The 23,015-nt window shown below is 53.3% G+C and overlaps 3 protein-coding genes across 5 annotated transcripts in view; all 3 read right to left on the reverse strand.

Annotated features, from left to right (window-relative positions):
• LOC127045845 (zinc finger protein OZF-like) overlaps positions 1-23,015 on the reverse strand; it is a 265,245-nt gene that overhangs the window by 223,359 nt on the left and 18,871 nt on the right. The window lies entirely within an intron of this gene.
• LOC127046003 (zinc finger protein 436-like) lies at positions 12,225-14,039 on the reverse strand. Its single transcript, XM_050942903.1, has 3 exons — positions 13,955-14,039; positions 13,582-13,695; positions 12,225-13,249 (listed from the first exon to the last, which is right to left on the reverse strand). Exons 1-3 carry the CDS (start codon positions 14,037-14,039, stop codon positions 12,225-12,227), a joined length of 1,224 nt encoding a protein of 407 aa, XP_050798860.1.
• Positions 16,292-23,015, reverse strand: part of LOC127046004 (zinc finger protein 850-like) — a 58,703-nt gene continuing 51,979 nt past the window's right edge. Inside the window, exons 12-14 of the mRNA XM_050942904.1 lie at positions 21,896-22,009; positions 21,349-21,468; positions 16,292-17,175 (exon numbers count right to left, since the gene is read on the reverse strand). Of these exons, the coding sequence (XP_050798861.1) occupies positions 16,460-17,175; positions 21,349-21,468; positions 21,896-22,009 (950 nt within the window). The 3' untranslated portion in view covers positions 16,292-16,459. The remainder of the gene's footprint in view (positions 17,176-21,348; positions 21,469-21,895; positions 22,010-23,015) is intronic.

Below are 23,015 nucleotides of genomic sequence, written 5' to 3' on the forward strand. Positions count from 1 at the left end.
CGGGGGGACAACACAAAGCTGTTCCCTGCTCTGTATTCTCCATGCCTTTGCCAGGCCAGGCCAGGCTTCAGAGACAGGGCTTCCACTGCTTCTCTTGGGCAGCCCCAGGCTCTGGGTGTCCCTACACCTCTGATTACTAGAACCTGGGACTGGCTAATGGGATGGATCACCCAATAATTGCCCTGGTGAGTTAATTCCCTCTGAAGCACCTGGCACTGGCTGCTGTCACAAGACAGGATACTGGGCTAGATGGCCCATTGGTCTGACCCAGTGTGGCCGTTCTGCTCTTAAAATAGTCCCCAAGTCAGAGGTAAGAAACTTGTGTCCCTAGCGCGTTGAAAAGCGATTGGAGGCAGCAATGCGCTCCAGATTTCTATGCACCCTGGCCATGCAGCCTCTGCAGAGTCAGAGACCAGCACAGGGTGGGTTCCCCCATCGCGCTGCTGTTCATGTGTCACTAAGTTCCTACTGTTTTCATGCTCTAGAGACCTAGCCCAGGGATTAGACCACTGGAAACGACTGAGTTCTGACCCTGGCTCTGACCATGCTACCTAGGGCACATCACTTAACCACTCTGTACCTCCACTCCCTCCTCTGTGAAATGGGGTGACGGTATTAACCCTGGGGGAGAGATGTCATGTAGATTCATTAGTGTTTGCTGTGCTTGGCTCTGGGGGACGGAGGGCCAATGCCATTGAAATCCACAGGGCTGCCTCAGTTTCTGTCCATAGATCATTTGGCCCTGAATTGCTGCAGTTTCAGGAAACGGAGGGACTCTTCAGTGACATTAACCATGGGGGGGTCGGCATTTCAAAACATGGCATTTTTTTGAATACCAGCGAGTCCACCCTGTGTTTAGAGGCAGAAAATGCAAAATATTCATTCTTATGAATCATTAATACTAGTAACAATAAATAGACACAGTGATGTTTGTTATCTGGCTGTTTGAGGGGTGCACAGTCGGACTATTGCTTTACTGCCAACATTTCTGTTAGCACAGAGTCCTTTCTAGGGCTCACTTTAACGCCTCCTCCGGCAGGGGGCTGAAGCGAGGTGATGGAGCCTTTAGGACAGACGCGCTGTTTACTTGCTTTCCTAAGTTTAAGGCAGACACTTGGGGCCAGCAGCTCAGTTATGCCAATATAAATCTGCAGTGACTTCTCCTAAGTCATCAGGCAGAACCTGAGGTCAGACGTGCCTCTCGGTCCTTTATAAGCATGTAACAATTGGGCGCATTTCCTCCTTGTGGTATGGGAGTGCATGTGTCAGTCCAGTTTGGAAACTCTTGGGCTCTGTTTCTGAGTGTGATGATGGCCCCAAATGTCTGGTGGTAATTATCTAGTAGCCCGAACACTCTTTGGTAGCCGCACTAGTTTATCTTAAAGCAGGACTCCTTGATCCTCCCTCAAAACTGAGACGTGAACAGAACTGCAAATGCACCTGCTGCATCCCAGAATTCAAAGCCATAGCCAGTTTGCATAATAGAAAATTGCTTTATCCCAGCCCCCTGCCTTTCCATTAGCTGTTTAATCTCCTTCTCATCCTAACACCCTCTTAAACCCCTCCACTACAACGGAATTGTGTGGCAGCCATTTTGCATTGTCACACCAGCCGTGAACATAAGACCATACAGCAAGCATGTGAACATTCAAAATGGCTGCTGGGCCTGCTCCTTTAATTTGGGTTTTTTGGCCATTCGCAGCCCAAGCACTGTTTGTAGAGAGAGGATCTTCTTGCTGCTTACAAAGCCACGGGACAGCTGGCGGGAGTGGGGAAAAGTCATAGCTTTTAATCTCTGGGTTTAAAACTGGATGTAAATAAATATACGAACTCAAGTCAGGAATAAGGATGATCTGGTATTTGTGATTGGGGGGGTACTTCTGTTTTTAAAGGTTTATGTGTTGAGAAATGTATTGAATTGTATGTTAAATATTTCTGTGTATATGTAACCTCACCTAATTTCTGATATTTAATTTCAGTGAATAATCAAATGATTGTTTCTATCTTGGTCATTGATGTTAATGAATTTCACTGCAAATATAGCCTGGAGATGAAACTGACCAGCTGCTGCTTTAAAAGTGACTTTTTCCTCCCAGTGCCTCTGCCTGGGTTTCTTTCTAATGCTCCAGTGGAGTATAAGTAATGCAAAAACCATAAGTAATCATGTGTGAATGTCAGGCCAGGGATCATTACGATTTCTTTTGTGCGTGTGTTGAAGGCAAATGCTTTAAATAAAAACCAAACCAAACCCAACACCCATCCTATCTTTGTCAAACTATCAGTAGGACTCTCTTGTTCTTTTGTGTTAGCTGTTAGGGATATAAATTGAATGTTTAAAAGGTGCAGCGTGCTTGCATTTTATTTACAGATGGAGTTATTTACAGAAATATGAATGAATAAATGAAACTTTGTTTGTTTTAAAAGCACAATGTGTAATTCACCTGGGGAACTCATTAGCCCAAGATATCACAGAGGCTAAGAATCAAAACAGAGCTGTGTATTAGCAAACAGCCACAGTTAGCTAAAGGCAGCGTTTTTTACGTGAGTGATAAAATATTGCACTTCAGGGCGTAACCCAACTATTAGGCGTTTAGGACTAATTTTCCTCCATAGTATGGGCCCCTTTTTATATCCTTGTCCATTATAGGGTTTCTCTCACTCTTCACCAAAGTATCTGGCACTGGCCTTGGTAGCCGAGGGGACATGCAAGTGGTCTGAGCAGGTATGGCGATTCCTGCGTTGACTGTCTGGGAGAAAAACTCTGTGGTAAATGGTTATACTAAAGCCTCTGGTCAGAGCTTGAAAGCGGAACGGTTCCCCTCTGCCCCATGAGGCTTCCTTGTCTGTTTTCTGTCAGTGAACCCATCACCTGCTGCAATAAAGAGCGACAAGACTCACTCTATATTTTCCACGTTCCATATGTAATAGATGGGAGTTCGGGAAGTTCAAAGACTGAGCCAAATTGTCAGGGGTTTTGAGCCCCACAGCTCACACTGAAGTCAGCCAGCCAGCCACGTACACTGGCCCTGCTGGGATCTAGGCCCCATGAAATGCGGTGGGTTCTGGGGATTTGGAGCATTAATAATTATGGGCCACAGGTTTTACTTGCCTAACACGAACTACCTGGAACCCAATTGCCAGCAGGGCTGAGGGCTTGCAGCATTTCCCACACTCGGGACATTTGTAGACTCTCCTGTATCCATTCCCTGGGGTTCTTCAAGACCTGGTTTCCTACCAACCCTTTTCCCACTCACCATCTGAGGAACGGGCCTCTCTCGAGCACGGATTCGTTGGTGAATTTGCAGAAGTGGTTTCAGTCTGAACCAGGGGCAGCGCTATGTATTTTGCTACCCCAAGCACGGCAATCAGGTGGCTTTCGGCGGCGCACCTGCGGGTGATCTGCCAGTCCCGCGCCTTCGGCGTGCCCCCTGCCAAATTACCGCCGAAGCCGCAGGACCGGCGGACCTCCCGAATGCAAGCTGCCGAAGGCAGCCTGACTGCCACCCTCATGGCAACCGGCACGCCGCCCCCCCCATGTTTGTCACCCCAGGCAAGCGCTTGCTGTGCTGGTGCCAGGAACTGCCCCGGTCTGAACCTTTTGCCACATTTCCCCGCATTTATAAGGCGTCACTGTTGTGTGGCTTCCCCTTTCACATTGTACGGCCTTTGGGGCCATTTCTCTTGCCGGGTTCCTCTGACAACTTTTTGGATTTCTTGTGACTCTCGCAGGCTCTTCCCCCCTGAGAACTTCCCATAATGGTTTCACTGGCTCTCTCTGAGGCCATTTTGAGTAGGTCTCATTGTTCAGCACATTCCCTGTGGTGGCTCTTTGTTTTGGTTTATTTGGTGAACCTCTCACCTGCTGCAACAAAAAGAGGGTCAAGACATCATTATAGGAGGCACTGGTAATCCTGGAATCATAGAGCTGGAGGGCTGGAAGGGACCTCAAGCGGTCACCTAGTCCTGCCCCCAGGGCTGAGGCAGGGCCAGTCCATCCGTGACAGGGGTTCTTAAAAACCTCCACTGCTGGGGATTCCACAACCTCCCTTGGACCTTTTCTGGGTCCTCGTTATCCTTATAGCTGGAAAGTTTTTCCTAATATTGAACCTGAATCTCCCTTGCAGCAGATTAAGCCGACTGCTTCCTGTCCTGCCTTCAGGAGACCTGGAGAACAATTGCTCACTGTCCTCTTTAGAACAGCCGTGAGCGTATTTAAAGGCTGTTACCAGGTCCCCCTCAGTCTTCTTTTCTGAAGACTAAATATATCCAGGTTTTTTTAACCTTCCCTCACAGGTCGGGTTTTCTAAGCCTTTGATTGTTTTTGTTGTGCTCCTCTGGACTCTCTCCAATAAACGGTGACATCCAAAGCATCACAGTTCTCCAGCTGGGGTCTCACCAGTGCTGAAGACAGCAGGACACTGACCTCCTGTGTCTTACCTCTGACACTCCTGCTAATACACCCCAGAATATTATACTAACCCCCACCACGCCTAGTCCCCCCGACTCCCCCTATACTCCAGGCCTCACTGGCTCTCCCAACACTTCCCGCTGTCCCCCATTTTCCCCAGGCTGTCCCTGTTTCTGAGGCTCCTGCCTACCCCATGCATGGAGGAGGGCAATAAGGCAAAGGAGGAAAGGGTGGGGATGAGGAGCAATAGGAGGAGGGGAGAATGAAGGTGGAGATACATAAAGAAACAAACCCCCATGTCCCGGCCTGCTTCAGGGAAGGAGGAAGGGGAATTAGGCCAGTGACCTGTTGTGCTTTTGGGTCTCAATTAATAGACAGAGAGATAAAGAGTGAAAGGGAGGGAGGGAGGGAGCGATTTCACCCACTTCAGCCGAAGGAGGCGCCACCGATTCCCAGCATTCAGAGCTGGTTGAGTCTTAGCAATCTGGCATGTTTGGTTTGGATGGGGGCCGTCACTGGTTTAATCCGCTGCTCTCTGAATTCTCTTGGTGTAAGTGGACACTGCCGGCAGCTAACAGGCTTCTGACAATGCAGCCGCTTCAGCTAGACCTGCTCCTGGAGCCAAAGAAAACCAGCAGCCCCGGCCACCCCTCCATACCTTGTTGAAGCGAGGATGGTTACAACATGGGGCGGGGGGGGGAGGTCAGTGGCTCTGAACTAGATAAGGTGACTACTGCTGATGCTTGCACCGATAACTCTTGGAGATGACACTCCTCCCATACTTTGTACACGTTTTCCCCCCCATGAGATCTCTGGTGCATAGAAAGATAATGCTGGGAACTGTAGCGGTTACCAAACACCAGACATCTATAGGCTTCCTTTTTGTAGTGAAGTCTCTGGTGTGACAGGATTTAAACTTTTCCCACATTCAGAGCCTTTGTGTAGTGGCTGCCCTTGGGGACAATTTGGGTGGGATTACGGGTTTTGTTGGAATGTGAACGTTTGCCCACACTCAGCACACTGGAAGGGCTATGCCCCCACCAAATTCTCTGCTGTGCCTTCAGGTATTACTTAGAGCTAAAGGTTTTCCCACACTCGTTCCATTGGCTCTCTCCTGTGTGGGATGTATAGTGCAGTTGAAGGTAACACTTACAAAGGTATTCCCACAGACCAGGCATTGATGCACAATCTCCTGCAGGTGACTTTTTTCATGCATGGCAAGATCACTCTTCAATGAAGTACACTATATCCACTGGATCACCCTTGTCCCATGTCCTCAAAGAATCCTACTAGATTGGTGAGGTATGATTTCCCTTTACAAAAGCCATGTTGACTCTTCCCTAACAAATTGTGTTTGTGTGTCAGATAATTCTGTTCTTTACTATAGTTTCAATCAATTTGCCAGGTACTGAAGTTAGGCTTACTGGCCTGTAATTCCCAGAATCACCTCTGGAGACTTTTTTTTTAAAATCAGTATTACATTAACTACCTTTCAGTCATCTGGTACATAATCTGATTTAAGCGATAGGTTACATATTACAGCTAGTAGTTCTGCAATTTCATATCTGAGTTCCTTCAGAACTCATCTTAATACCATCTGGTTGATAAATGCAAAGTAATGCACATTGGAAAACATAATCCCAACTATACATACAAAATGATGGGGTCTAAATTAGCTGTTACCACTCAAGAAAGATCTTGGAATCATGATCACGATCATGGATAGTTCTTTGAAAACTTCTGTCCAATGTGCAGTGGCAGTCAATAAAGCTAACAGACTGTTAGGAATCATTAGGAAAGGGATAGATAATAAAACAGAAAATATCATATTGCCTCTATATAAATCCATAGTATGCCCACACTTTGAATACTGCATGCAGTTCTGGTTGCTTCATCTCAAAAAAGATATATTAGAACTTGAAAAAGTACAGAGAACAACAAAAAAAATGATTAGGGGTATGGAACAGCTTCCACATGAGGAGAGATTAAAAAGACTGGAACTGTTTATCTTAGAAAAGAGACAACTAAGGGGGGATATGATAAAGGTCTATAAAATCATGACTGGTGTGGAGACAGTGAATAAGAAAGTGTTATTTACCCCCTTCACACAGCACAAAAATTAAGGGTCACCCAATTAAATTAATAGGCAGCAGGTTTTAAACAAACAAAAGGAAGTACTTCTTCACACAACATCCAGTCAACCCTGTGGAACTCATTGCCATGCGACGTTGTGAAGGCTAAAACTATAACTGGATTCAAAACAGAAATAGATACGTTCCTGGAGGACAGATCCATCAATGGCTATTAGCCCAGATGGTCAGAGACGCAACCCCAAGCTCTACTGTTCCTAAGCCTCTGACTGCCAGAAGCTGGGAGTGGATGACAGGATAGATCACTTGATAAACTGACTGTTCTGTTCATTCCCTCTGAAGCATCTAGCCCCAGCCACGGTCAGAAACAGGACACTGGGCTAGATGGACCATTGGTCTGACCTAGTCTGGCTGTTCTTATGTACTTACATAGATAAATTACTGCTTACCTAGTAAGATCAATGCTTCATAGATCTCCCTTGTCACCTCTTGGTATAGCTCCTCCCATTCTTCTAAAATCCCCCGCCCCTCCTGGAAGAAATAGACTGTGAAATCCTCAGAAGCCAGAAGTGGAAGATGGGGACATCACTTGATAACTGAGTCATCACTCATGGCCTTGAGTGGTTGATTGGAGGGAAGGCTTTGAGCCAGGTCACATGCTTCGAGCCAGCAGCCTTATAAAAAGGCAGCCAGTTGTGAATCGAGTGAGCAGCGAACAGAGGACAGGCTAACAGAGGGAGTTTGTCTGCGGGGAGTTTGTACACAGTGTTTAAGCCTTTCAGGCTCCTGGGAGCAGTACATACAACATCTGAGGAGCCTCTTAGAAGGAAGACATGGATAGTGAGCGATCAGCTGTTGTGACCTGGTCAGAATGTGTCACGTTTGTCTTTCTCCCAGAGGACAGACATGACAATCAGGAGCAGCGCCAGGGTTTTTGGCGCCCTAGGTGGGGGTCCTTCCGTGCCCCCAGTCGTTGGCGGCAATTCTGCGGCAGGGGGTCCTTCCCCACTCCCGGTCTTTGGGGCACTTCAGCGGCGGGTCCTGGAGCAAGTGAAGGACCCGCCGCAGAATTGCTGCCGAAGACCCGGAAAGTGGAAAGACCCCACGCCGCCGAATTGCCGTCGAGGATGGCAAAATGCCAACCCCCAAATTCTGGTGCCCTAGGCGACCGCAGTCGCCTAAATGGAAGCGCCGGCCCTGGACTTAATCTGTACGAAGTGCAAGCTGGTCTGCATATTGGAAGAGAAGGTTAGAGGACTAGAGAACCAAGTATCAACCCTATGTTTCTTCAGAGAAAATGAAGATTTTCTGGATAGAAGCCAGCGTTTGGTTCTGGAAGCAAAACATGCTGAAGAATCCAGGAGTGCGGAGCAGAGCAGGGAAGAAAACTGGCAACGTGACCTCCAGAAGAAGACAGAGGAGAACTCATGTATCCCCAACGCAGATAAGAGGTAAGAAACCATTTTCAGGCTCTGTGCACAGCTACTACAGCAGAGAATGATTTGGAAGAGCCCTCTGAGGGAAGGTATCAGAAGGAGACCCCATTGGCTAGAAGGCATGGGATGTATTGTCCTAGGAATGGGGGTTCCATGACCACCACCCACAAGAGGAGGAGGGAACTCCTCCTAAGGGGGACAGAGTCATCCATCTGCCAACCAGACTGGGAGATTCGAGAAGTGTGCTGCTTGCCTGGAGCTAGAATCCAGGATGTGACGGAGTGTTTGCTGAGACTGATCAAGACCTCGGACTGCTACCTCTTCCTACTTCTCCATGCGGCACCAATGATACTGCAGACTGTATTGCTCTGGGAAGAAGGATAAAGGACTTTGAGGTGCAAGTTGTGTTTTCGTCCGTCCTTCCTGTCGAAGGAAAAGGGCCAGGTAGGGACCATCGAATTGTGGAGGTGAATACGTGGTTATGCAGGTGGTGTTGGAGAGAGGCCTTTGGATTCTTTGACCACGGGATGTTGTTCCGGGAAGAAAGATTGCTAGGAAGAAGTGGGATCCACCTAACGAAGAGAGGGAAGAGCATCTTCGCAGGCAGGCTGGCTAACCTAGTGAGGAGGGCTCTAAACTAGGTTCGCCAGGGGATGGTGACCTAAACCCATAGGTAAGTGAGGGAGTGGGATACTGGGAGGAAACACAAGAAGGAGGGTACAAGACGGGAAGCCTCCTGATTTATACTGAGAAAGCAGGGCAATCGGCTAGTTATCTTGGGTGCATGTACACGAATGCAAGAAGCCTGGGAAACAAGCAGGGAGAACTGGAAGTCCTGGCACAGTCAAGGAACTATGATGTGATTGGAATAACAGAGACTTGGTGGGGCCGTTCACATGACTGGAGCACTGTCATGGACGGGTATAAACTGTTCAGGAAGACAGGCAGGGGAGAAAAGGTGGAGGAGTTGTACTGTATGTAAGAGAGTGGAATGATTGCTCAGAGTTCCAGTATGAAACTGGAGAAAAGCCTGTTGAGAGTCTTTGGGTTACATTTAGAGGCAAGAGCAACAAGGGTGATGTTGTGGTGGGCGTGTGCTATGGACCACTGCATCAGAAGGATGAGGTAGATGAGGCTTTCTTCGGACAACTAACTGAAGTTTCCAGATCACAAGCCCTGATACTAATGGGGGACTTTAATCACCCTGACATCATTGTGGGAGAGCGATACAGCGGTGCACAGACAATCCTGGAAGCATTTGGAGAGTGCTGGGGACAACTTCCTGGTACAGGTGCTGGAGGAACCAACTAGGAGCCCTGCTCCTCTTGACCTGCTGCTCACAAACAGGGAAGAATTGGGTAGGGGATGTAGAAGTGGGTGGCAACCTAGGCAGCAGTGACCACGAGATGGCTGAGTTCCGGATCCTCACAAAAGGAAGAAACGAGAGTAGCAAAATACAGACCCTGGACTTCAAAAAAAGCAGACTTTGACACCCTCAGGGAACTGATGGGCAGGATCCCCTGGGAAAATAACATGAGGGGGAAAGGAGTCCAGGAGAGCTGGCTGTACTTTAAAGAAGGCTTATTGAAGGCACAGGAACAAACCATCCCGACGTGCAGAAAGAATAGCAAATAGGGCAGGCGACCAGCTTGGATTAACAGTGAAATCTTCGGTGAGCTTAAACTCAGAAAGGAAGCTTACAAGAAGTGGAAAATTGGACAGATGACTAGGGAGGAGTATAAAAATATTGCTCGAGCATGCAGGGGTGTAATCAGGACTGCCAAGGCACAAGAGGTGGAGTTGCAGCTAGCAAGGGATGTGAAGAGTAACACGAAGGGTTTCTACAGGTATGTTAACAGAAAGAAGGTCAGGGAAAGTGTGGGACCCTTACTGAATGGGGGAGGCAACCTAGTGACAGAGGATGTGGAAAAAGCTGAAGCACTCAATGCTTTTTTTGCCTGTCTTCACGGACAAGATCAGCTCCCAGACTGCTGCAACATAGTATGGGGAGGAGGTGAGCAGCCCTCAGTGGTGAAAGAACTGGTTAAGGACTATTTAGAAAAGCTGGACATGCACAAGTCCATGGGTCCAGCTCTAATGCATTCGAGGCAGTTGGCTGATGTGATTGCAAAGCCATTGGCCATTATCTTTGAAAACTCGTGGCGATAGGGGGAGGTCCCAGACAATTGGAAAAAGGCAGATATAGTGCCCATCTTTAAAAAAGGGAAGAAAGAGAGCCTGGGGAACTACAGACCAGTCAGCCTCACTTCAGTCTCCAGCAAAATCATAGAGCAGGTCCTCAAGGAATCAATTTTGAAGCACTTGGAGGAGAGGAAGGTGATCAGGATTCACCAAGAGCAAGTCATGCCTGGCCAACTTGGTTGCCTTCTATGATGAGATAAGTGGCTCTGTGGATATGGGGAAAATGGCGGATGTGATATAGCTTGACTTTAGCAAAGCTTTTGATATGGTCTCCCACAGTATTCTTGCCAGCAAGTTAAAGAAGTATGGGCTGGATGATTGGACTATAAGGTGGATAGAAGGCTGGCTATATTGTCGGGCTCAATCAGTAGTGATCAACGGCTCGATGTCTAGTTGGCAGCCGGTATCAATTATCTGGATAATGGGATTAATTGCACCCTCAACAAGTTCACAGATGACACTAATCTGGAGGGAGAGGTAGATACGCTGGAGGGTAACGATAGGATAGAGAAGGACCTAGACAAATTGGAGGATTGGGCCAAAAGAGTGTGCCGGGGTGGGGGGAACCCCATGCCCCCTAGCTATGTTGGCAAACCCCCCCAGCATAGGTGCAACTATGAAATGCTTCTGGCAGCAAAGCTCACATGCAGTATTGCTGTCGCCGCGTCGGTCCCAGGATATTAGAGAGAAGCTGGGTGAGGTCAGATCTTTCGTTGGACCATCTTCTGTTGGGGAGAGAGACAAGCTTTCAACTGCGACGAGCTCTGCGCAGGCTCGAAGTGTCTCTCTCCCCCCAGCAGAGATTGGTCCAGTGAAAGATACGAGCTCCCCCGCCTTGTCCTGGCCTAGCGAACATCGTTCAGGGACATGGGGTACCTGCTGGTAGAAAAAATCTGTCTGTTGGCACACCCCGTGTCTCCACTAGGAGGCGCTGCCGGCCTAGCTATACCAGGCGTTTCTAGCGCTGCAGGCCCCAATTCTCCTTGTTCTGGGTCTGCGCATGGGAGGGACACCAGAGAGGACTGCTAGCCGGGTCCCTTTTTTCCATTTCTCCTCCTCCTCTTGCCTCCAGGACAGCCCCTTGCCACAGACTATTGCACGACTACCACTGCAGGCCAACCTTGGGGCACCCTCTGCAGGGAAACTTCCCTGGCACGAACAGCAGCAGGGCTGCCTGTAGCAGTTCACCGCTAGGAAGAACATCGCTCTGTGGCCTCGCAGACTACAGCTTTAGCATTGCCCACTGTAGTGGGAGTGTTAGTGTGGACAAGGTAGCAGTGGTCCCCAGGTCACAGTTAGGCCTGGCTGCATTTGGGCAACGAGCGCCCGTGTAGCTACCCCAGTGCAAACCCCTAACGCAGAAGGGCTGCAGCCGTTCAAAATGGGAGGGCTTTCCCCAGCCGTTCACCAGCGCTGCACCAGGGCAGCATCCCCGCAGGACGGGGCTGCGGTTCTCCTGAGCACGGCAACCTTTGCACAGACATGCAGGGCACTCCAAGGCGCCCAAGGGCCAGAGAGACATGTGAGCTGCAAATTCAGCTGGCTGTACCATCCCAGCAGCTCCACTGCAGGGTTATGTTTTCAAGCAGATGCTGGCTCCCCAGAGCTGACAGCCCTGCTGTGAGAACAGGAGAGAGCTGCCTGAATTGCCTTTGGCTTGGGGAAAAAAAAAAAGGCCCAGTCCGGCAGAATTCAGCCAAACTTTATTTTCCATTGTGTAAGAGAATAGAGGGGAATGGGAGCAAGGTTGGCTACCTACATCCCCAGGAGATCTGAAAGCAGCTGGAGAGGTTCAGAGCAGCAGGAGCTGCAGAGAAGGCTGTGATGCCCGTAGCTGAGACACTGCTCCAGGTGGCAGAGATGAGTTCTACACGAGCAGAGAAATGTGCCCAACTCACATTCAGAAGGGGTTTTAGCCAAAAGAATTTTCCTGCTACAGAAAAGCACTGTGGACTAGTGGTTAGAGCACAGGGCTGGGATTCAGGAGACCCAAGTTCTATTCCTGCCACTGTGTCCTTTCACTTTTCCTGCCCCATGCTTGGGGAGAGCCAGGCTCCCCAAACATTGCACAAGGGCTGAGTATTATCATCAGCTCCCAGACCCGCCCTTGGCTCCCCTCTCACACAGAGGTGTCTGCTTTCTGAGCCCGGATCCTGGGTGCAGGCCACAGGGCAGCCCTGGCTCAGCATCGTGAGTTCTCTGATGGTCTTTGAGGGACTCCTTGTAGCGGAAGCTCCTCCCGCACTCCCCGCACTGGTAGGGCCGCTCCTCGGTGTGGACACGCTGGTGCTTCAGCAGGTTCTGCTTGCGGATGAAGCTCCTCCCGCAGGCGGTGCACTGGAAGGGCCGCTCGCCGGTGTGGACGCGCTGATGGTACTGCAGGTGTTCCTTGCGGATGTAGCATTTCCCGCACTCATGGCACTGGAAGGGCCGCTCACCGGTGTGCAGCCGCTGGTGGTTCTGGAGGTGCTCCTTGCGGCTGTAGGTCTTGCTGCACTGGGTGCAGGCATAGGGCCGCTCGCCGGTGTGGATGCGGGCGTGGTAGGTGAGCCGGGAGCGGTGGAGGAAGCTCTGCCCGCACTGGCTGCACTGGTGTGGCTTGGCCTTGCCGTGGGTTCTCAGGTGGGTAATGAGGTTCTGCTGCTGCTTGAAGCCCTGGCCGCCCTCGCTGCAGGCATGGGGCCTCTGCCCACTGGGCTTGGGCTGGTGGGCGGCCAGGTTCATGGGCTGGGGGAAGCTCCCTTCACACTGGACTGGCTCATCTGCCAGTGAGTGGGCCTGGGATTTCACAGCACTCAAGGCATGAGGCCACTCCCTCGCCTGCGCGGCGTAAGGGGCAGCCACGTCTCGGCTCTCGCAGGGAACTCTGGCCTGCCCAGGGCCTGATCCTGCCCCCGCAGAGGGCAAGGGAGGTTCTGACCCTGGGAGCAGGACTGGCTGCTCAGGGGAATTACTGAGCGCAGCTCCACACTGATCCTCCACCCTGTGGGGATCCTGGGGACCTCTCTGCTCGGGACTCCAGAAAACCCGCCTTCCCGATGCCATCTGGCGCCGCTCATGGTGGGGGTGATGCTCTTCAAGACACTGTGCCTCCTTTTTGGTGATGATCCCACCTGGAACATAGAGAGAGAATCCAGCCACCTTTGTGCCAGGAGAACGAGCCCCCGCTTGGCTCCAGCCCAGATCGGGTCCCTACTGTGCCCGGCATGGTTCAAACACATCCTAAGAAACATCCCTGCTCTGCAGAGCTCCGGTCCTTTGCTGCTAAGGGCCACCTGAGAATCCACCTAGACAGACAGAATCTGAACTGACCAGTGTGGGCTGGGGAGAAAGGTCAGATCATTATCCTGAGTCCCAGTCCAGTGCTGCCTTCTCTCATTAGCTGGAGTTCGTGAAGCCTGTTAGGAGCTATGGGCCAAAAGGCCACATTCAAACTAACGCTCACCAGTGCTCAGAGCCACCGATGTTTCTCTTTCCCCAGAGTCCTGCTGGCTCCCCCCACAGACCTCTTCCCCTTGTTCTGTCCGGGCCACAGCTCCAGCTGGGGAAACGAGAGATTCTGTTGGCGGGAGAGAGAACAACATTACAAAGCGTCCTGCGGAGATCAGAAAAGCAGTTCCCGAAACAGGGCTTGGCCCAGAGGCGTTCTCTCTGGCGGGGGGGGGCTAAACGGACACACCTGGGGATCGGAGCCAAAGGAAACCAGGGGGCCTCGAGACCTGTCGGAAGGTAAAAAATGGCAGGTTTAGCAGCTGGGATTGGTGGGAAGCCATGAGTGATGGTCCATTATGGGGAGGGCTTGTGGCAAGCACTAGCACCTTGTGGATGCTGCTGCAGTACAGTGTTCAGGAAGCTGCTACGGGAAGCAATGAGACTCTGGAGCAATTCCGTAGCAAACGCCATTTCTACCTCTGGCTCTGCCAGGGCTTGAGGGGCGGTGGCTGAGCGGCTACGGTGCTCCACTGCAAGCCTGAAGGGCGTGGGCTGCCACCTCGCCCTGGTTGGCTTCGGGCAGTCACAGGCGGCTGTGTGTGATGCTGACCGCAGAGCTCCCTCGTGTGTGGCTGGCTATGAAGCTGACATGCCTTAACTGCCTCAGCCCAATGAGCTGTTGGCCTGGGGGGACACTGACTTCACCTGTGGCCCCAAGCATCTCCCAACCTTTCATGTGTTTATCTTCACACACAGGCAGCCGTTCGCCTCATTACGCAGATGGGGAACCGCGGCACAGCGTGAGTCACGCAGGCAGGGAATTAACTCAGATCTCCGGAGTTATAGGCGAGCACGCTGACCACTGCACCGGCCTTCCTCATTACATAAGAGCTGATGAGGATTTGGTTAGGTCTGTTTTTCTTTCCAGCTCCAGCTGCAGTAGGTGATTACTGACCTGTCCCGAGTCCCGTAGGGATCACGCTCTCTGCTAAGCCCCCCGGGTCCCTGACACACGGCTCTTCCGTCCAGGACAGGAGGTACGGTTTGGAAATAGCACCATCTGGAAAAGGACATCAGAGGCGGTTACATTTCATCATGTCACCGGCTCCCTGCCACTTTACGAGGCCTTGGAACCAAGCACCTGTCATTGCCAGAGGCCAAAGGACTCTGCTGAGGAGAGAGAATGATTGAGGCCAGTGAGGACTAGGGCAGGGACAAGATGCACCAGAAGGACCCAACAGGAGAACACGGTGGCACGCCCAACACAGACCAGATCAGACCAAGGTCAGAGACACGTCAGCCGGTCAGGTCCACGGAGACTCTGGACCACCTCATGGGCACTGGGGGGACGGGAGATTGGTGGTTACCCCTCCCCCTGCAGTATGCATCTCAAGCAGCTAGCAGCAGCAGGGGCTTCCTCTCACCGCTACCTCTCTGTGCTTGCAGAGGCCGGGACGAGGGACCACCGAAGTCCTATGCACTCACTGGGCTGTGCAGGTGAAGAGGCTTCTAACTGGAGATCACAGAGCGTTTCCTCGTGCCCGCCGAGCTAACAAATAAGGAAATGGCAGAGGAGGGCAGGGGCTGCCAGCTCGTGGGGAAAGGAGCAGCATGTTGCTGGGTCAATACCCAGTTCCTGGTTAGCATGCAAGGACTCTAATCACACCACTGCTGATCAGCCCAACCCGACAGGGCCAGAACCAGCCACTTCCACGTGCCAGGTTCTGATGTGCCTCTGCCTGGCGGCTGGTCCGTTTGGCCTGTAGCCGCCCTAGCTCCGGTGATCCCAGCGGGAAGCTTGTGGGGACCCAGTGGGGGGGCTGTCCTAGTGTGGCGCACATCAGACGAGCCCACCCCGGCGGATGCCAGTGGCACTCTCACTGCACCCAACGTGGGCAGAAGCAAACCCGCAAGGAGGGACTTTCCATTGGGTTCTGATGAGAAAAGGGGCCCGATCCTCATTTACATTAGAAGCCCTGCCCCCGCTCCAGCAGCATAGAGGAGCTTGGAAAGTGGGTGGAGCTATCCCAGCCCCTTCATGCCAGCAGAGCTTTAGTGTAAACGAGAATCCGGCCAGGGTGCGCTGGCCCTGGTGGGCCACCATCAGTGTAAAAAACCCGATTGCTGCGTTCTTGGCAATGGTCTCCCATAGGATTTCATGGGGCCGGCCGGCTGAGTAGGGTTAGCTGTAGGAACGATCCAACACCAGGAACAGGCCAACACAACTTTATTTTGCATTGCATCTGCCATATAAAACTACACCGCCAAACACTTGACAGAGTTTAACTGCACGCTTATGAAATTAAAATGTAAAAACAACAGGGGGGCGGGAGAAGGGCGGGACACAGAGCAACGGGTGAGAAAGAGTCAATCTACATCCAGTGAGAGGAGAAATGTGGGGAGAGGCGGCTCTGGGGGCAGGAGCTGCAGAGGAGAAGGCTCTCACACAATCGTGCTGCTGTGGGTGTGGAGCGGGAGAAAGGAAGCGGGTTCTAGAGAAGAGCCCCAGGAGGGGGTTTAGAACCAGAGCAGGACATTAGTGGGGACTTGGGAGGGACGGGGCTGCTCTTTGGGCACGGGAGGAGGCGGGGAGCAGCGTTCGGCGCATGCACCGGCCTTTCCGGCTCTCTCTGCAGGTTGCATGGAAGGGGCTTGTCCAGGGGATGGGAGATAGGTATGAAAAACGTGCTGGGGGCCCCTCCGAGGACGTGCCAGACAGGGCCCCTCCGAGGACGTGCCAGACATCCCGGCTGCCTCGCACCCCGCGGACGTATTTGGTAAAAGCTTCGTTTCTGGCACTGGTTTTCACTTCGCTGCCTTGGATTTAACTCGCGGTCAGTTACGACCCAGTCCCGAGCTGCCATGTGGTCTAGGCCACGGAGTCCCGGGATCTAGTCCCCACTGCCCAGGGCCGGCGGGAGCCCAGGGGGGGCCCCCAGCTCCGTGCCGTGAACCCGCTGATGGTCCTTGAGGGACTCCTTGTAGCGGAAGCTCCTCCCGCACTCCCCGCACTGGTAGGGCCGCTCCCCAGTGTGGATGCGCTGGTGCTTCAGCAGGTTCTGCTTGCGGATGAAGCTCTTCCCGCAGGCGGCGCACTGGAAGGGCCGCTCGCCGGTGTGCAGCCGCTGGTGGTTCTGGAGGTGCTCCTTGCGGCTGTAGCACTTCCCGCACTCCTCGCACTTGTAGGGCCGCTCGCCGCGGTGGATCATCTGGTGCCGCACCAGCCCCGAGTGGCAGTTGAAGCTCTTGCCGCACTCCCCACAGGCGTAGGGCCGCTCCTTGGCATGGCTCCGCTGGTGGATCTTCAGGCTCTTCTTCACACTGAAGCTCTTCCCGCACTCGGCGCAGCCGTGCGGCCGCTCCTCCCCCAGCGCACCGGCTCCCCGTGGGATCAAGGTGCCTGGTAACTCGCCGAAGCTGGCATCCGAGCGGAAGGATTTACCCAGTCTGTTCTCGCTAGGGTCGGCTTGCTGTGTCACCGAGCCACGCTGGCTCCCGTAGGCAGGGGCCTGGTACAGCGGCTCCCCAGAGCTCCCCAGCAGCCCCAGCTCTTCTGGGCCTGCCTGGCGGTGACGCTGCTCCTCCGACTTCACCATGAGCCCGTCGCCTGCCGGAAGAAAGAAAGAGAATCTCATCCCTGGCTCTTTGGGGGAAAGGGCCCCGATCCACAGCACGGTCCCACGGAGCCGAGGGTCTCAGTGGCCTGGGCTAGGCTGAAGCTGGAATGGAGACCGGCGGTGAGAAGGGTTTGAGCTCTCTCCGTTACATCCAGCTCTTTGCAGAAGGCCAGCCCCAGCCCCGGGAGACAGGGACGGGGGGTCAGTACCAGGTCTGAGCACCATTCAAGTCCCATTGACCCAAGCCACTCCCTGGCTAATGGGTGGACTTCATCCAGAGAGAACTGGGTCACCGCCACCCAAAGCACCCTCTGGTCCCAGCCAAGTAAGAAACAGGGCTTTGCAGATCATTCCCGACACGTCCTCGCAGGGCCAGAGCCAGAGCAGCGGGGCAAAAATCCCTGTTTGTTTGAATGTGTCAGAACAGTACTTTCCCCTCCTAGCACACCTCCCAACCGAGGAACTCAAAAAACTCAGCAAACATTAACCACTTCGCCTCCGGCTGGATGAGCTAATGGTCCCTACTGGCCTCACAATCTCTGAACAGCCCAGGGGAGCTGGGTCCCGACTCCTAAAATCTACAGTATACTCCTTCACGACTTCCTGCCAGGAGAGGCTGGGGGTAGGGAGAGAAACCAGGAGTCCCAAATCCCTCCCTCGAGAGCATCTTTTGTCCCAGTTCTACTCTGTTCTAGGCAGGTCCTTACACCATCCTCATCGCCAGAGCATCTGAGCGCCTTCCAGCCATGCTTTAAATGACGAGACAACCCTCCGTCACATGGCGATCAGATAGTGGAGCGCGAATAAAGGTTTCTGGCTTGGGAAGGGATTGTGTGTGTTAATTGTCCACTCTAAGCATATTACTAAGATCGGTCGAACAGGCACCGAGCTGGCATTCAGGAGATCTGGGTTTCATTCCCAGCTCCATCACATCCACCTCAGCCAAGGCATTTGTCTCTCCAAGGCTCAGTTCCTCATCTGTACAACGGGGATTTTCTCTGTCTGGTCTATGGTGCTCGTGAGCTCTGGTGGTGGGGCCGTCTCTCACTGTGGGGCCGTGCAGCACCCAGCACAATCTCAGTTAGAGCCTCTAGGTGCTACCAAAACCCAAAGGTGCTCTCATCCCTGCAAACACCAAGCCAGCCACTCAGCCACGAAAACCAAACAACCCAAAGTCGTATTTTCACAGCTGAGCACGTTAACCAGTCGCAGGCTGAAGACAAAAGTTCCCAGCTGGGTGCCTATTCCGAGCCAGGAGCAGCCGTCTCCCAAGGTTCGGCATACATGGAGTTGAACGGGTGCTGTGAGGTGGGGGAAATGTGCCACGAGACTCCAAGGCTACAATCCCTGAGGCTCTAACCACCTGAGCCGCACAACCCTCCCCTGGGACTAAACAGCGGGGGAAGTTCCCCATTAGGCCCCATGAACGCGCTCTGTGCAGGGATCAGCTCCGAGCCATCTAGGACCGGGTGTAGGAGAGGAGGCAGCATCTAAGTTCCCTCTACGCTGTGTGGCCGCGCAGCTGCCTATTAAGCCCCATGAAAGGGCTCAGGGCTGCCCCAGCGCAGACTGCCCCAAACTTGCCGCCGCCGGGGGAGAGGAGCCCCTCCCTCAGCTCAGCTCAGTCTTGCCAGAGCTGCCCCAGGGAGAGGTCCCTCTCCCCCGGCCCCAAGCTGCTGTGGTGAGAGAGGGCTGGGGGGAGGGAGGGGTGGAAAAAGAGTCCTCTTTCCCCACCACAGCCCTGGAACAGCCTGCACCCCCAAATCCCTCATCCCTGGTCTCACCCCAGAGCCTGCACCCCAACCCTCTGCCCCAGCCCTGAGCCCCCACACCCACAGCCGGAGCCCTCACACCCCTGCATCCCAAACCTCTGCCCCAGGCCTGAGCCCCCACAGCCAGAGCCCTCACACCCCTGCACCTCAAACCTCTGCCGCAGCCCTGAGCCCCCACACCCCCAGCTGGAGCCCTCACACTCCTGCACCCCAACCCTCTGTCCCAGCCCTGAGCCCCCACACCCACAGCCGGAGCCCTCACACCCCTGCACCCCAAACCTCTGCCGCAGCCCTGAGCCCCCACACCCCCAGCCGGAGCCCTCACACTCCTGCACCCCAACCCTCTGCCCCAGCCCTGAGCCCCCACACCCACAGCCGGAGCGCTCACACCCCTGCACCCCAAACCTCTGCCCCAGGCCTGAGCCCCCACACCCCCAGCTGGAGCCCTCACACCCCTGCACCCCAACCCTCTGCCCCAGCCCTGAGCCCCCACACCCCAGCTGGAGCCCTCACACCCCTGCACTCCAACCCTCTGCCCCAGCCCTGAGCCCCGCAACCCCAGCCGGAGCCCTCACACCCCTGCACCCCAACCCTCTGCCCCAGCCCTGAGCCCCGCATCCCCAGCCGGAGCCCTCACACTCCTGCACCCCAACCCTCTGCCCCAGCCCTGAGCCCCGCACCCCCAGCCGGAGCCCTCACACCCCTGCACCCCAACCCTCTGCCCCAGCCCTGAACCCCGCACCCCCAGCTGGAGCCCTCACACCCCTGCACCCCAACCCTCTGCCCCAGCCCTGAACCCCACACCCCCAGCCGGAGCCCTCACACCCCTGCACCCCAACCCTCTGCCCCAGCCCTGAACCCCACACCCCCAGCCAGAGCCCTCACACCCCTGCACTCCAATCCTCTGTCCCAGCCCTGAGCCCCGCACCCCCTTCTCACACACACACATACGCCTTCCAAACCCCTCAGCCCCATCCCCACATGAATTTTGTTATGTGCACTGACACAAAGGTGATGTGTCCGTACTGTCCAACCTCCATACTGGTGCCCAGAGCAAAATTCATTCCACACATGGACATAAAAACTACAGGGAACAACTGGCCAGCACCTCCTTGTACAGAGGAGACAAAGGCCTGGTCTGCATGAGACCAGAAGGGACTACTGTCATCATCCCCTCTGACCTCCTGTATAACAGAGACCTGCCCCCAAAAAACCCTAGAGCAGATTTATTTTATTTTTTTTTTTAAACATTCCATCTTGGTTTAAAATGGTCAGTGCTGGAGAACCCACCACAACCCCTGGTAAAACCCACCCACAACCCCAGGGGCGGCTCTAGGCATTTTGCCACCTGAAGCATGGCTGGCAGGCTGCCTTTGGCGGCTTGCCTGCGGGAGGTCTGCTGGCCCCGCGGCTTCAGCAGACCTCCCGCAGCCGTGCCTGCGGGAGGCCCAGAAGCCGCGGGACCAGCGGACCTCCCACAGACAAGCTGCCGAAGGCACCCTGCCTGCCGCCCCCGTGGCGCCTGCAGAGTGCTGCCCGTGGCTTGCCGCCCCAAGCACGCACTTGGCGTGCTGGGGCCTGGAGCTGCCCCTGCACAACCCACCTTGACTGTTAAAAACTGCACCTCGTTGCCTGTCTGAACTTGTCTAGTTTCAGCTTCCAGCCACTGGGTTGTGTTAGACCTGCTGCCTCTTCGAGTCTGGATATTGTTCCCTAGGTAGGTACTTACGGACTGTCATCAAGTCACCCCTGCACGTCCTCTTTGCTGAGCTAAACCTGCTGAGCTCCTGGAGTCTGTCACTGTGCTAGGAAAGGATCCCTGTCTGGCCTGATCAGCAAACCCTCTTCGTGCAGATGTAGTTTATACCAGCAAGAGTCCTTTTGCTGTAGTGCTGATACCCGTTCCCCAAATGACATGAGCTATGCCAGCAAAGAGACTTTTTGTCGGCATAACCGTGTCTACACTGGGGCTTTTGATGGCACAGCTCTGTTGGTTGTGTGTGTGTGGAGGGGGATTTTTCACACTTCTCACCAACACAGCTACGCCTGCAGAACATTCAGATGTAGACCCAGCCTGACGCCACTTCTGCCACAGGCAGCTGAAGACTCTTCAGAAGGCTGTGTGCACGAAGGGAGAGAGAAGCTGCCCAGCGCTAGACCTATCAGAAAGCTTCTGCAGGGATCACTTGGAGGGAGATTCTTTGACAAGCCTTATACACGAGATCAGACAACCCGATCACACTAGTCCTTTCTGGCCTTAAAATCTACAAACTGGTGTCTGCCACGAAGACAGGACAAACTTTCCCATCCGCAGAGCTCCCAAAGGGCACCTGGACTGCTGACTTTTGCACTTTACTCACTGGTTCTGGCTTCTTTTAAGCCATTGCTCACCTGGGCCAGGGCCAGTGAGGATTTCTCTTTCAGCCAGCTCCCATGAATCCCGGACACAGGGCTCCTCCTCTTGTTTAATCCAGGATAAAAAGTCATGGGCAGAAATCAGAGTGTCTGCTCCTGAGGGAGAAAGTGGAAACACATTATGTTCTAACAGCCACGGAACACTCTGCTCTCAAACTGATGGGCAGGCTCTGCGTTGAGGGGAGCCAGAAGAGATGCAAACAGGGGCACGAGGCAATTCAGGTCTGTACTGTGCCCTGGAGGTCACACTGCTCACCAAAAGGAGGGATTAGAATCAGAAGAAGCTGGCATCTAGGAGGAAATGGAGGCCTCCTCACCCTTCCCCTCCAAAAAAGTCAGAGGTTGCTAAATTTGGGCCTCAAGGGACTTGCCCAAGGTCAAACAACAAGTCAGTGTCAGGATAAGACCCATGAAATGGATGAGCAAAGCTACAGAGCTAGCAGACTTCTGAGAGGAAGCTAAGCCCAATTTCCTGCTCTTTGCCGCACTCATTATCTGTAAGTTGTTTGAATCGATGAGTCACCTGCGCAGGGGTCCGCGGGGATTCCTCTCTCCTCCGAGAACTGCTGCTCCCCGACAAAAGGCCCCTCCTCTTGTTTGATCCGGGACAGGATGTCAGGCGTTGACATCAGGGATTCTGTTCGAAGGATAGAGAATTAGAAGCTGTTCGCGTATCAGCCACTGAATCGTTCACACCCAGCTCAAAGCAATGCCATTTCCACATGCTGGAGAGGGCATGTTCTGAATAGACACGCATGTGCTGGCAAGACTCCTGGCCGAGGGGTGAATATGGTACACAGCACATCACCTTGCTATGCGTGAAAGTGCCATCAGCGGGAACATTACAGTCAGGGGTGAATCCCTTCCTAAGAGTATGTCTACTCTGCAGTAACACACACGCAGCTGGCCGATGTCAGCTGACCTGGGCTAGGGCCTGGGCTTCGGGATCCTCTCCCTCCCACGGTCCCAGAGCCCAGATGTCTACACTACAGTTTTATAGCCCTGCAGCTCAGGCCAGCTGACGGTGTTTTATTGCAATGTAGACGTGCCCTATGAGTTCCCTTTCTCCAGGGGGCCTCAAAAAAGTGACCAAATACGAACTGAATACAGGGTGCAGTTCTGGTCGCCCCATCTCAAAAAAGGAATATGAGAATTGGAAAAAGGACAGAAAAGGGCAACAAACATTATTAGGGGTATGGAACAGCTTCCATAGGAGAGACTAAAAAGCCTGGGACTGTTCGGCTTAGAGAAGAGACGACTAAGGGAGGACATGACAGACATCTAGAACATCGATGGCTGGTGTGGAGAACGCGAATATGGAAGTGTTATTTACCCCTTCACATAACACAAGAACTAAGGGTCACCCGATAAATTAACAGGCAGCAATTGAAAACAAACGAAAGGACGTACTTCCTCCCACAACGCACAGTCAGCCCGTGGAACGCACTGCCAAGGGATGTTGGGAAGGGAAAAAGTGTAACTGGGTTAAAAAAAGAATGAGATACACTGACTGAGGATAGGTCCGTCAATGGCTATTACAAGATGATCAGAAGGCACAGCCCCACGCTCTGGGTGTCCCTAAGCCTCTGACTGCCAGAAGCTGGGACTGGATGACAAAGGATGGATCACTTGATGATTGCCTG

Source organism: Gopherus flavomarginatus, chromosome 2 (assembly GCF_025201925.1).
Source record: "Gopherus flavomarginatus isolate rGopFla2 chromosome 2, rGopFla2.mat.asm, whole genome shotgun sequence".
NCBI lineage: Eukaryota > Metazoa > Chordata > Testudines > Testudinidae > Gopherus > Gopherus flavomarginatus.

Bases quoted from the DNA above. Each gene is read 5' to 3' on its own strand.
- LOC127046003 (XM_050942903.1), bottom strand. From the start codon at position 14,039: ATGGCGTTTGCTACGGAATTGCTCCAGAGTCTCATTGCTTCCCGTAGC. The intron at 13,696-13,954 runs GTGCTAGTGCTT...TCCCGCCAACAG, and splicing joins ACTGCAGCAGCATCCACAAG to AATCTCTCGTTTCCCCAGCT. The intron at 13,250-13,581 runs GTGAGCGTTAGT...TCTATGTTCCAG, and splicing joins ATCGGTGGCTCTGAGCACTG to GTGGGATCATCACCAAAAAG.